General features: G+C 38.0%; 2 protein-coding genes across 2 annotated transcripts; one reads left to right on the top strand and one right to left on the bottom strand.

Moving 5' to 3' along the window:
- The first annotated feature begins 220 nt into the window (after positions 1 to 220).
- Positions 221 to 2383, top strand: LOC149932362 (uncharacterized). The gene is made up of 10 exons (XM_090157107.1): positions 221 to 372; positions 437 to 537; positions 884 to 1044; positions 1106 to 1207; positions 1272 to 1386; positions 1617 to 1692; positions 1754 to 1811; positions 1883 to 1908; positions 2078 to 2153; positions 2225 to 2383. Exons 1-10 carry the CDS (start codon positions 221 to 223, stop codon positions 2381 to 2383), a joined length of 1026 nt encoding a protein of 341 aa, XP_090013233.1.
- Positions 2384 to 2818: 435 nt separating this feature from the next.
- On the bottom strand, positions 2819 to 3796 carry LOC149932363 (mite group 2 allergen Gly d 2.02-like). Its single transcript, XM_090156176.1, has 4 exons — positions 3605 to 3796; positions 3424 to 3522; positions 3125 to 3303; positions 2819 to 3026 (listed from the first exon to the last, which is right to left on the bottom strand). The coding sequence occupies exons 1-4, from the start codon at positions 3681 to 3683 to the stop codon at positions 2946 to 2948; spliced, it is 438 nt and encodes a 145-aa protein (XP_090012302.1). The 5' UTR covers positions 3684 to 3796; the 3' UTR covers positions 2819 to 2945.
- Between the last annotated feature and the right edge of the window lie 10079 nt (positions 3797 to 13875).

Consider the following 13875-nt stretch of genomic DNA (forward strand, 5'->3'; position numbering starts at 1 on the left):
AAACGTTGACTCGTTTGAATAGGCCTTAAGTCGACATTCACCTTCGAAACGTTGTTGCCCCGCATTTAATCGTACACACGTGGAATCTGAAATTGGTATTCGATAGGGTATTACGCAGTGTTTTGTGCAGCATGCCGGAATATTCGCAGGGATGCGACTACAAAAACAACAAATTTCCAGTGAGTATGTGGTTATTAATCAAATTATGTTTAATATACAAATGTTACGTTTACTCAATGAACTGGATTTGAGAAATACCATCAAATTTGCAACCGCGTCAAACTTCCAGAGATTTCGCCAACAGGCGCGGACTCTCATTAGAGATTTCAACGTCACGAACTACAAATCGTTTAACGAAAGTGGAGCTCACTTGTAAGACATCGGCTATACTTAGATTTTGTTACGTTGCGTACTACATCAATTTCGAAAATTTTAGAAAAGCGACGTGGTCTCACAAAGGTCTCTATTCGTGTTTTACAATCTTCGAGCAGTGGACCAGAGCTCCACTCAGAGTCATCAACGTTACAAGCAAATTAGGTGTGTCATTTTTGAGGTTTATTTTGTTGACTTCCTATTTGGCCAATCGGCATCGGTTCAGAGTCACTTGGACGTAAAATGCGATGGCGCAAACATTTCTAATTGGAACTGAGTCTCTAAGACCAACGGTTCTAGAGATAGATTTTGAATGACCGAGAGGATAGGGTTCAAGATCATTGAGTTTCGTATCATCTATGGAACCCTGCGCGTGCTATGGGATCTGAAAGTATCAAATTCCTACGAAAAATAGCTTTTCGATTATTAGCTCTGGATCGTTTTTTAGTGGACACCCTGTATATCACTATAAATAACTACATATATATTTATACGACTTTATATATTCCAGATTATTTCGTGGTAGTTCACATGAACAGCAACGAAACATTGGGTCAAGTTCGGGCTGGACAGGGTCAAATTTACATCCACAGTCCTTACGCTAACCCTTTCGAGATCGACTCCAAAATCCGCATTATGCCCGGAAACTTTTACGAATTGTCGGCGGATCAGGTGAGCGAGCACGAATTGGGAATATTTCCAACTCAACAGACGACCCCTTTTGTCTTTTCAGAACACCATTATGCTCTTGGAGCCTCCTTTTAGAACGGCATGTTTCAATTACACAAAAGCGTGGTTGAACAGCGGCAAGAAACTGGAATTCTTAGGACGATTTGTAAATTAATTCTACAGAAAATGTCTAGCTATATTTGTATCCTTTACAATTCGTTTTACCACAGAATTGTCTAATTAATTGCAAGCAACGGATGACGATGGAAGCTTGCGGCTGTTTACCATCGTACAACCAAGTTATAACCGAGAAAGTCATTAAGGATAAATGCACGAGCAATTACGGTGATCATATTTTTATATTAAAAGGCCCGAACACTCATATTTAATTTAATCTAACGCTGCCCCCGTAATAAAAACCGCGCACGGAGAAAATACATTATCTTGAAGATCGAAGTCGCACGCCACTGCGTAGGCATTAGCGATATCATTATTTCCATAATTAACGTTATACCATGCGCTACAAAATTTCCATATTTAAACATTCAATTTAGATAATGCGTTTCTGTTTATAGATCATTGTTACACGCCTACATTAAGAGCCAATTTCTCGCAGTGCGAATCGGAGGGTATTTGTCCTAATAGATGCGAGTAAGAAATTCACATCAACGGTTTCGCCTGAATTGGGCTAATTGACAATTTTTTTTAACAGCATTGACACTTACGATGTCAGAGCTAGAAGATACGACTTAAAATCAGTGTCTGAGCTGGTCAGAGGCGATTAATTCTTTGTTTAACCATTTATTTAATATTAACCATATTAATTATTTTATTATCACAGTTTACTTGTGATAGTGAGAAAAAATGGTAAGAACTGTTATAACTAAATTTTAATATGTATAGTAACTAAATATCTTCCACTTATTGAAATTTGGATATTTGACACCTTTATTCAAAAGTACGTGTGCACCTTTTATTGAAATGATTATCTCAGATTCGATTTTTATTCTTGTCGTTTCAGTCTGAACTTCAATAGCAATGATTTGTCAGTGGTCGTCTTGTCGATACGAACTTCTAGAAAACTAGTCTACCTACACAGACCTCAATTTACGGTAATGAAATATGATTTTTACAAATTACATTAATCGTAAGGTAACTTTTCGCGTAATCTCTTTTTATTCAGCCTGCGGAAATATTTGGCTACATAGGAGGGTATTTGGGAATTTGGCTGGGACTTTCTATACCCGCTATTTACAAATTCGTGGAAAACCATTTATTCGAAATTTATTTTAAATGCATTTTAAAGAAACGGCAGAATGGCACGGCTAGTAGCGTTGGTTAATTTCTAGATTGTAATTTTCGAGACCAAATTTGTACTAATCGTTTTAAATAAAATTACGAATTGTATCCTTTTTCAAATTCACCGCTTTTATTGACTTTTACTTTATAAAGCCATCTAGGCTCTTGTCAAGAAGACTTGAGGTATATTTTTAAATATTCAAGAAATAATTATATTACCAGTACTGATTGAATTTGCCATTAGGGTTTCGGTGAAATTAAACGGGTATTTTAATAAGTGTACTTAATCATTTGCAATATGCAGTTCGGTAGATGGCGGCACGGTCTCCGCAGTCCCGCCGAGAGGGACAGCGGGGAATTGAAAGAGAGACTAGGGATCGCGATTGCATCGTTTTAGCTAGGACTAGTACCGAGTTTTCATATTCCTAGGTTTTAGCGATCACGGGCCCAGCATTAAAAGAAAGAAAAAATGTTCGAATAAAACTAGGAAAACATTTTATTTCAACAAATCATAACGTATTATATCGTACTATAAAAAAATAAATTAAACGGTCATAGGAAACACCAAATAATGCGTAAAAAACTAGAATACAATTTATTTCCCTTTAAACAACTTCGACGGGGGCTTCGAAGCAGAAAATGTCTCCTTCTCCTCCTTGAATGCGGAGCTTGGCCTGGGTCTTGATCTGCGCAGCCGGAATAACAGAAGTCAAAAGTTAACTCGGCCATTTTATTTTCAAGAAAGCCACCGTGTACTGGAACCCATAAAAAGTAAAAGACATACGTTGGGGAAGAAGGGCAAGATTTTCAAACTGTGCTTGAAGGTGTGGCTGTCTCCCTTCTTGAGCGGGCAAGTCAATCCGGTGGCGGCGATGCAAGCGTCTTCCTTCAGACCGGGGAATTTGACGGTGGTGCCTTCGACGTTGGCGGTGATGCGCAACTTGGGCTTGGTCTCGTCTTGGTCTACAGGACGAAGGACGGAGAAGGACAGTTTTAGGTTTCGTAATGGGCCGAACGAGATTCGAATTTCCTCCACCTTTATAATTAGGATTCGATTTTACGCAACGGCGGTAACGAACTTACTGGAGACGAAGTCAACTTCGAGTTCGGCGGAGGTTCCTTTGGGGATTTTACACGGTTCTTCGGAGCAGGGGGTCACACGAACGGCCTTAATATCGCCTCCTATTTAGCGAAATTGAAATTGTCTAAATCGTACAACCTAGCTATGGTGCCGGTAAAGGCGAACGTAATACGATTCACTTACCGCAAGATTTGAACGTTATCGACTTTTGAGCCACAGCCGAAGCGATGACGGTGACGAAAACAAAGTATCCGAAATGCATTTTAAGAGATGGTTTAACACGACGTGTTAATATTGGTTCTAGAGCGGTGCTTGAGTAGCTTTCCAAAGAGGAACTGTCTCAACTCCTAGTCGCGTTCGCTATTTATAGGTAAAACCATCCGTACATTCGTCGGCAGGAACGAAGGCGCTCTTGTCTTTAGACAAGTCGTCCTTGTTAACACTGACCGTGAAAGACTATTTTTGTTTTAGGCTAATCCGCCTTAACGAGTTAGAGCCAATCTTCTTCCACGGACGCCGATATTCTTGTATAAGGGTGACAGTTTCATTGCCTTTTCGATAACATCCCCATTAATTAATATATAAGTGGCGAGGCTGAAATTTGGAAAACGTTTCAAGGTTCACGAATAAATTTCCTTATTGAAAGAGTCTCAAATTAGTTTCTCAATACGTAATAGCTGGAAGTTGAAGGTAGGCTCGAGGCTCTGCCGTAAGTTCGAATGTGGGACAACCAACGAAAAGGAAAGTGAGATATAAATTAATCTGCTGAAAAAAATATCACTTTTCTTCGGCATTCAGAATTTAAAGCCAATACGGAATATCCTTCGATGTTTTTGTAACCCGGAGGCCGCCGATGATTTTTTCTCTAAAAAGATCACGTTTTCGTATCATTATTTTTCGTCGTTAATCGCAGTTCGTAAAGACAGCACGTTCAATTATTTTCAAAGCCGGCGATTGAATCGCCACTAGCAAATCTAAATAGGTCAAAGACTTTCAATTTATTATTTTAAATCGCTGATAGCGGAAGAAAATACGGTTTAAAGACGGAAAAGGTTTTACGGAAATTATGAAAGCGCCGATAATTATAGCGTATTCAAGAACAATACAAATTGTTTTTAATTACAAAGCCTTCAGGTTGATATAATCGCGCTCGATTATATTGCGAATAAATTTTTAATCAAGGAAACCACATTGTACAACGCCATTCAATTATATTACTACAGCGTACTCGATCATACCGAAGTGAAGTTATAATTTTAGGAGATATAGCAAAATATTAACTCGTAATATTTTACGAAACATTATTTCGTTGCAAAAAATATTCTTCAATAATTTATTTAAAACTGTTACCACTAGCTTAATAATATTTGAAAGTGTAGCAAGGGGAGCGGGTTCGACGTTATGACGAAAATTATAGATCGAAAGTAAGACAAGCGCTTATTTTAGAGACCCGTATTTCAAGAAAGAACGCCGGCGTGAATTTTAATTATCTAGACATCAGTTGAGAAGGCTACGAAAAACCATAAACCGTTCCACGCAACTCTTTAGTTTGATACAACTAAAAACGATGCAATTTATATCATTGATTTATAGCGGAATTTACGAAGGAAATACATTAAGAACGTATAAACGAAGATTGTTAAAATTTGCGGCTAATCACCTAGGCTTAACGAGATACGTAGCGAGCCTTAAGGGGGAAGAATACAGTAAAAGCCTCTTTTTCGTTCAAGCTGAATGTTTCTGTTTTAACAATTACATAATTGAATTATATTTTTCTTATTAGGCTGAACCTTCCTCTAGTGCTTAAAATAATTTTGATGATTCTAATATTATTAGTTAACGAGATATAAGCTCCTAACTAAAGGGTAGTTTGGGCGCTTGCCCAACTTGTTAGCTCCGGGGGTCCGAATTAAAACGTAATAACTTAATTACTTTTAAATTTTAAATTGTCACAATTATTTTAAGCACTAAACAAGAGGCTGTTCTACACTTAAATATTAATTTTATAAGTTAAAATACAAATTTAAAAGAGTTCAGCTTGAAATAGCGCGAAAGTAGACAATGGCCACTGTAGTCTTCCCCCTTAAAACCCGTCATTGGAATCGCGAAAGATTTCTGACGAGGCGAATCGCGCTTAAAATGGAAGGAAGGGAAAACAACGGCCGAATAGAAATCTTCATCTCGCGAAAGAAAGAAAATGGCAGCGGGGCGTCCATTTAAGAGAGTCTGGGAGAACGTCCATCTGCCGTGCACCACTAAAAAAGAGAATCAATCACGGAATACTTTCATCGCTACACAAAGCGCTCTCTTCGAATAACGTCTTCGGCATTAAAACTACCCATACCTTATACTTAAGTCGCGTTCCTAGATATGTAATACTAACGCATATTTTGCCCGATTATTAGGGTTTCTACTTTACAAAAGGAAAAACTGCTTTGTTGCGGCACAGACCATTTCGAAAGTACGCCGCTAGTTGCTTGAAAACGAGAAATCAATAAAGCTGACGTCACGACATTTTTACGATATGGTTCAATTTTAGTGCTCCACGTGTCCGGCTCCGATAAATTCCGGAGAATATGTAGGGATCATTTTTCTAGTGATGCCGCGCGGCATATGTTCAGTTCCGGATTTCCCATGGTACACTCTAAAAAATTAAGGTGTATTTCAAAACTTTTTAAGAAATTTTTCTGGTCCAAATTTGTTCTGTTTAGAGGTGTTAACTCACACCATTAAAGGTGTTAAATTACTTCATTTTTACACCATTACCCAAAAATTCAAGAAAAAAAGTTTCGTTAAAAGTAATCTTTAATATCTTTTCTACACCTTTTTGGTATCTTTATCCTTCTTAAGTAGCACTTTTTTACTCCATTAAAGGTGTAAATAACAGTATTGTTTTCTTTTTTAAAGGTGTATAGTACCACAAATTAATTTTGGCATATATATAATTTTAAAAAAATTGTTTTACTGTTACACGCCATATTAACACCTTTTCGAGAAAACTTTAAATTCAGAAGGGTATTTTTACATAAAATGTTTTTTCTGGAGTTAAAAAGGTGCGATTGTAAAATTACAAGTTTACGACTCCTTAGTTACACCCCTATTTTTAAGAGTGTACTAACAAGGAGATGACCCGAGCTGATTTTCACTGATTTCGTTTCAATTCGGGAGATAAATAGACCTTTATGTAACTTGAAATTTCCCAGAAGGAAAAGATTCGACGGGCTTAATTATGCCATGGCAACCAAAAATGTTTTTGATAGCTTACAATCTACTTTTCCCATGGAAATTAACAAAGAGAAATAGCAGATTTTAGTGGTCCCCCCTTTGAAACATTTTAAAATAATAAAATAATGAATTATATATGAAAAATTGTACATTGGGTAATTTCAGGTTAATTTGGGTAAATGCGCGTACAGTTGGGGAAAATAAGCAATTGGATAAATACAAGTAAATTTGGGTTGTATTATTTAAAATTTTGCCAAATTAATTTACCCAAATTTATCCACTTTACTTGAGTTTACCCATATTTATCCAATTTATTGGCATTTACCCAAATTTATCCACTTTACTTGAGTTTACCCCAATTTATCCACTTTACTTTAAAGGCTTTAAAAGTCGCTCGATGACTTAGGCCTAGGGTGGTGCCTTGGGTATTAGCCTAGCTGATTATTATTATTTTTTATTATTATTACGCAAATTTATCCAATCTAATGGCATTTACCAATTTTACTTCCATAACCAAAATTTAGTGAATTTTACTTGCTTTTACCTAATTTACGTAATTTACACATTTTGCTAATATTTACCGAAATGTACATGCGATTTATCCATTTCAATTTATATAGGGTAATCAAAAACATTTTTGCTTGCCTCGGCAAAACTAAAGCCCGTCGAGACTTTTCCTTTTGGGAAATTTCAAGTTACATAAAGGCCTACTTATCCACCGAATTGAATCAAAATCAGTGAAAATCACCTCGGGTTGTCTCCTGGTAAGTGTACAAGGCCTCAGCTTCCTCGTAGTATAAAAGCGGGGCCTCGTAAGGCCTTGACCTCCACTCTCCTGCCCATTAATTTGGCAGTTAGTTAGATCTGGAACTGCATGAGTTTATAATTATGTGTGTTAGTTCCCTCTCTTAAGAATATTTAATTTTTACTTGGTGTTATTTCTAGAATGATCAACCAACAGCTCTTTACATTAACTATTATCGTTAGTTACACAAGATCGAAATACGAGTGTTATGGAAACGGAATGATTCTTTTGATGTTTAAGAACGGTACTTGTTAGTGTTGAATACACGAAATGCTACTTTCGAATGCTTACAATTGCTTCCATTTAATCATTTGTTTTTAATGGCGAAACGATAATGGTCATAGCTGATGTCTTGAGTATTAGGTGGGGTGGCGGAGTGGTTAGCACTTTCACCTCGCAGCAAGAGGAGCCGGGTTCTATCCCAGCCTGTGGCACTGGGTGAAAAATCGGAACAACTCCTTCTGCGTTGAGTTTGCAAGTTCTCTCCCCACTGGTTTAAGGGGTTTCCCCCGAGCTCTTCGGTTTCCCCTTCCATAAAAACTTGTCGAGGTTAACGGTAACAGTTAGTGTAGGGAGCTGTTGGCTCGCGTGGCATGCAGGGCTTGCCACCACCCTCCTACGCATTGTAACCCGGCCACCTGAATTAAAGGCTTCAAAAGTCGCTTGATGACTTAGGCCGAAGGAGGTGCCTTGGGTATTAGCCTAGCTGATTATTATTATTATTATTATTATTATTATTAAGTCTTGCCATGGATTTAATAACATTTAGATAAAGTTTTTTCAAAAATCGACATAAATGTTAATTACAAAAATTGTTCACCTCCGGCTGTAATACAGGTACGAGCTTGTCGTACAAACGATTCTCGACTCTTCCAAAGATTGCAACGGTGTTGCGGAAGGTTTCACAGTCATCAATTATGCGTTGTCACGGGTCATCAACGTCTCGAACTTCAGTCTTGTTATCTAAGTCTTTAAGATGGCCGCAGAGGAAAAAAATTCGTGAGTTTAAATCTTATGATCGAGCTAGCCACACAACTGGTCCACCACGACCTACCCACCTTAAAGGAAAAGTCGTGCTAAGATGAGCTCTTACGTCGCGTCTAAAATGAGATGAAGCTCCATCGTGCAGAACCCACACAAGTAGCTCGTTTAATTATCTTGCAGAAATTGTAAGTATTCCTGACCCGTTAACCTAGGCGGAAAGAATAATAATAATAATCAGATAGACTAATACCCAAGGCACCACCTTAGGCCTAAGTCATCAAGCGACTTCTATAAGCCATTAATTCAGGTGGCCGGGTTACAATGCGTAGCTCCCTACGCTAACTATTACCTTTAACCTTAACAAGTTTTTAGAGAAGGGGAAACCGAAGAACTCGGGTCAAAAGTCAACGCCGAAGGAGTTGTTCCGAGTTTTCACCCAGTGCCACAAGCTGGGATCTAACCCGGCTCTTCTTACTGCGAGGTGAAAGTGCTAACCACTCCGCCACGCCACCAAAAAGGACTAACTAAATGATCACCAACAATAGCACACCAAACATTTAGGTTAAACTGCACTTGATGAGATCTAATACTAGTCCCGTGTGGGTTATCTTGACTCCATTGGTGAGTGTTGGGGAAAATTTCCTTCATCCGCTGTTAACAGAATACTCGAGAACTGATGGTCACGACCTAGTCAACAAACCACGGAGAAAAGTCAACACGCCTATAGGATAGTCTGCGTCGTTCAGAGCCTGAATCTTTTGAGAGAACTGTACTCGGTACAATCTTTGGGCTTCTAGACTATTTCCCTGAGCCCGCCCGTACATAACGTGCATATCCGCGTTCTCAGAATTATTAAAATACCGCATACTTATCTTAAATTTGGACACCAAATAATGAATGGTCGATACAGAGCTATATGAATCCATACCTCTACTTGGAATACTTATCCTGCCGTATCGCGTATGGTAAGAGTGAGGCGTTTTACAATTACCGTGTCTGTCTGTCTGTGGGTCTGTCTGTCTGGGCTGCGAACGCGCACGCATTTTCGGGGCAATCTGTAATCATTGCGTTCGCAGTTTCTTGGAATTAGAGAAAAGCTTTTTCCAAAAGAGCCCTCTTTTTGTCATTGGGTGTAGTATAATTTTTTTTTCAATTTGCGTTAGTATCGGGCGGGATTCAAACCCGAGACCTCCTGCATGACAGGTGAACGTTTTACCACAGAACCATGGATATATGTTACGCTTTATTGAAAATTAGAAATTCTTCCGAGGAAAGGTATATTTTGGCTTGCCAACTTGTTGAACATATGTTTACGGGCGAGTAAATCAAAGAGATAAAACCGCGCCAGGTCATAGACCAACGATAAAGTTGCTAGTACTCTGCCAACTAGTACGCTATGTAGTCTATTGCGAGACTAGCTCTCAGTAAATATTTTAAAGGGTGCAGAGGTAGAGTTGACACACTTGTGGGTCTTATGTCGCTTTTGATATTATTTATACTGAACTAGAGAACCATAAGAGATAAATAATATTTTTTTGAGTTTTGTTTTGGTACACGTCTGATAATATTTCTTTAACGAAAAATCGACTTGTTTTCTACGTAACTAGCGCCAATGGCCCCTAGCATCTGACAGGAATCCATACCTCTACTTGGAATGCTTATCCTGCCGTATGGCGTATGGTAAGATCACTCTGACGGCTTTGGCCCCGCCTTCGAAATAAAAAATCCCCTTTGCGCGCGCTCCCCTCTCACGTTGTTGTTTGTTAAGTTAACAAAGTGACGTCAAAAAAACACCGTCAGCCACATCGAGACGAAAATCTGCCGCGATAAGCATTCCAAGTAGAGGTATGGATTCCTGTAGTAAAGAACAAAGTCTAAAGGTCCTCTCCGACTTTCCTTCTACGTTGAGTTTGCAAGTTCTCTCCCCACTGGTTTAAGTAGTTTTCCCCCAAGCCCTTCGGTTTCCCCTTCCATAAAAACTTGTTGAGGTTAACGGTAATAGTTAGTGTAGGGAGCTGTTGGCTCGATCGCGTGGCATGCAGGGCTTGCCACCACCCTCCTACGCATTGTAACCCGGCCACCTGAATTAATGGCTTCAAAAGTCGCTTGATGACTTAGGCCTAAGGTGGTGCCTTGGGTATTAGCCTAGCTGATTATTTGTTTTTGTTTTTCAAAAGTCAAATAACGCAATTTAAATTTATCCCCCGAGACCTAATCCGTTCAGAGGAGATCAAGTTAGATAACGCCTACATAACTAGTGTTATGTCTCATTAAGTACAACTTAGACAAAAACGTTCTATGTGGTGTTGTTAGTGTCATTTATTCTTCCGCCTAGGCTTAATGGTCTCGTATTTCGCTCTTGTGCGCTTTCCAAAAGAAGAAGTATTATTCCAGCATCGATCGGCGAAAATTCTTTGAATTGGCATTCGCCTGATAAAGTTGCTTATTTCCAAAATGCCTGTGTCGATTAAACTCGATTCTTTGAAATATTGGAACTTGGCATTATAATTTTTTTTTAGGATTTAGCGCACTTCTGCTAGTTCAGTAATGAACTTTTGGTATTTGCTATTATGTTTATGGCTTAACAGATAAAAAAACAAATGAATAATAAATTTAAACAATTGGGTTCAAGGCAGAATACCGAACTTCACATTACTGGCTATTTCGTAGTTTTGGGGCCCTGCTTTTGTGGGCCTAAAACTCTGAAACAAAGCATTTTATGACCTATGTTCATAGGACATTTTTGACTCATTAAGACCCAAAGAACACGCCATAAAATTCATGAGATACTTAGCCTTAACATCCTATTTACCTTTTTATTAGGTCATTAATTTTGTCATAGACATGACTTAAAAACTCCTAAATTATTTTGCTATGTGACAAAAATTTATGTACCAGAGTTTAAAAAACAATGAATTTAATAAATTCGTCTAAATTAAACAAATTGTTTATGTGACAAAAATGTATGTACCAGAGTTTAAAAAAAAATTAATTTAATAATTTCGTCTATATTAAACAAATTGTTTAAATACAAATTGCACAAACAATTATAAATATATTAGAATTAGATATATTTTGTTAGCTTTTGTACAGAACATTAAAAGATGGTATATATCAGAAACTTGTGTATTTCATCTACGGTTTTGCGTAATATCATAATAAAATTTTATTTTGTAATGTTTGTAATGAAAAATATATGAAAATTTTAGGGTGAACTATAATTTCGTCAAAGTAGGGCTATAATAAATGATCAGTTTGATTTGAAGGGTGATCTATACGTACTATAAGTAAATATAAGTCAACAATAACAAAATTAATATTAATACAATCGTAAAATCGGCTACTTTAAGACTAAAAATAGGAGTTGAACACATTCAATGTGTGTTTGTTGCTTTTTTAAATTTACATCAAACTAAGTCTGAAGTTTACAGTTTATTTAAGAACCTTTTGGTTAATTAATCTCAGACTTAAATAGATATAATTTTAAAAAATCCGGCAATTCTACGTGCAATTCTGGAAAGTAAATAAGTCATCTATAAGGTGTAAAGCCCGCATTTGCATCCGCAAATGTCGGCTTTGTCCCTAACAGTCTTTCCCTTTACTTCAGAGAGTTATCTCGTTGTTTTGGGCCAACGCTGCTGGGGAAGGTAGGGATGACTCATCCTCGCTCACGTCGTCCACCTTCGGAATTCTCCGAAAGTGGCGACCTATGAGGCTCTGACCCGAAGGGTTAAGAGCGGGATAAAGTTATCGGTGACGCTTACTATTGCACCACAGTGAGTCCGCAAAGATTTGGCGGGCTTTCTTCACCAGCCAATTAGGGCTGCGTTCAACAACTATCAACGGAGAAAAACCGCTGAGTTATCGTTGAGTTCTTTTAATCAACGCTACGTCACAAAAATCTAAAAGTTGTTGTACGATTTCAAGTTCGCTGACTTAACGAACAAAATATCGTCTGCTACCCCTCCTTTAACTTTGTCGAATGACGTCACGACACCGATGAGCAACGGAAAAACCTGCTCCTCCGACCGCTGACTTCGTTGAGCAACATGACGTAGAAACCGGAAGTTAAAAAAAGCGTACAGTTAGCTCAACGCTCAGCGCTGACATCAGCGCTGAGTCCGCTGCGTCCCGCTGAACGTAGCCTAGGTTGGAGACCGGTAGCGTCATCCGAGGGGCCCGCTATGTAAGGGACGTCGGGACAATGGACTAACTCTCTTGGTTACGGACTCCGACCTAACCAGTCAAATCTTTTCATATTCTCTCAAAGTTTCATTGCCATGCTTTGTTATCGTTGGTATATATATATATATATTATTATTATTAATAAAGAGTATTTTAAAGTTTGACTCTCGTACATGGTTTAGACATAAGCCGACAATTTCCAGGCTTCACAAAGGTCGGAAATAAGTAAGAAATAAGTCGGAAGTAATTATGTATTTGAGACTGTGCCAGCTTAGGTTTTAAAATAACAGCTCCGATTTTGGTAAGGCAAAAATTCTTTAAATAACGATGAAATCCTACTTCGCTTGGCTTATTCATCTAGCTATTTTACATAACAATATTTTGGTGGGAGAGTAGCTACATTAGAGGTCTTCACCGAAAATCATTTAAAATAGTTAAAAGATTAGACTGCTAGTGAAACCATAGCAACTAGTTCATTTTAACACTCAGTAGTGATTTTCAAATGGATTTTATCGAAGGGTCTATTTTGGTTAAACTTTCGGTTTCTCTTCCAAATGCTAGAAGTCTGTATACGGAATCTGATCATTAAAATTTTCCAAGATTTCTGGAGCCGGTTGCATAAAGGGCAGCCGTACTGATCACGGATGAAAGAGCTGCTCCTCCGAAATATCCATCATGGAGTCGAAACCGAATTGATTTCAGCAGGAGGTGGCTTTGAATTACTTATATGAACCTGGGTCTTTATATACCTTAACACGCGTATTACTATGTAATTAGTATTTTCGAAACTAAGGCCGTAGGTTTAAATTTAATTAATATTTAAGAAAACTAGTTTTTATATATGTATGTGGGCTACATTTTCCACCCATACATTTGACAGAATGGAATATTTGTGCCGGTCTCGAAACAAATAAAGATGGCATTACTATCCAAGCGGGATAATGAGTCACGTGTATAAATGACGTAATCCTTTGTACGAGTAAATTGTCTAACCATTTTTTTTTAGTTTCGGAATCGTGCTCTGTCAGGGGCGCGTCAAACTTCTGAGAAGGAATTGTTCTCTTGAGAAAAGATAATTTCTCTCCGCCTGAGAACGCGCTAAGAAGCGTCAAAAGAAAAAAGATTCTTCTAAAGATGGCGGCGTACGAGAATGCCACGAACGTTGTAATCTAAGCCTTTGACAATAAATATTATTTTTACAGAATTTCACGACAATATATGAAGGAAGAAAACATTTGATTTATAATTTAAAAGG

This window comes from Leiobunum rupestre, chromosome 8 (assembly GCF_980474605.1).
Source record: "Leiobunum rupestre chromosome 8, qqLeiRupe1.1.hap1, whole genome shotgun sequence".
Classification (NCBI taxonomy): Eukaryota; Metazoa; Arthropoda; class Arachnida; order Opiliones; family Sclerosomatidae; genus Leiobunum; species Leiobunum rupestre.

Coding starts and splice junctions, on each gene's coding strand:
- LOC149932363 (XM_090156176.1), bottom strand. CDS start 3,683: ATGCATTTCGGATACTTTGTTTTCGTCACCGTCATCGCTTCGGCTGTG. Junction 3,523..3,604: donor GATAACGTTCAAATCTTGCG/GTAAGTGAATCG, acceptor TTCGCTAAATAG/GAGGCGATATTAAGGCCGTT. Junction 3,027..3,124: donor TCTTGCCCTTCTTCCCCAAC/GTATGTCTTTTA, acceptor CCGGCTGCGCAG/ATCAAGACCCAGGCCAAGCT.
- LOC149932362 (XM_090157107.1), top strand. CDS start 221: ATGTTACGTTTACTCAATGAACTGGATTTGAGAAATACCATCAAATTT. Junction 373..436: donor AACGAAAGTGGAGCTCACTT/GTAAGACATCGG, acceptor CGAAAATTTTAG/AAAAGCGACGTGGTCTCACA. Junction 1,045..1,105: donor ACGAATTGTCGGCGGATCAG/GTGAGCGAGCAC, acceptor TTGTCTTTTCAG/AACACCATTATGCTCTTGGA.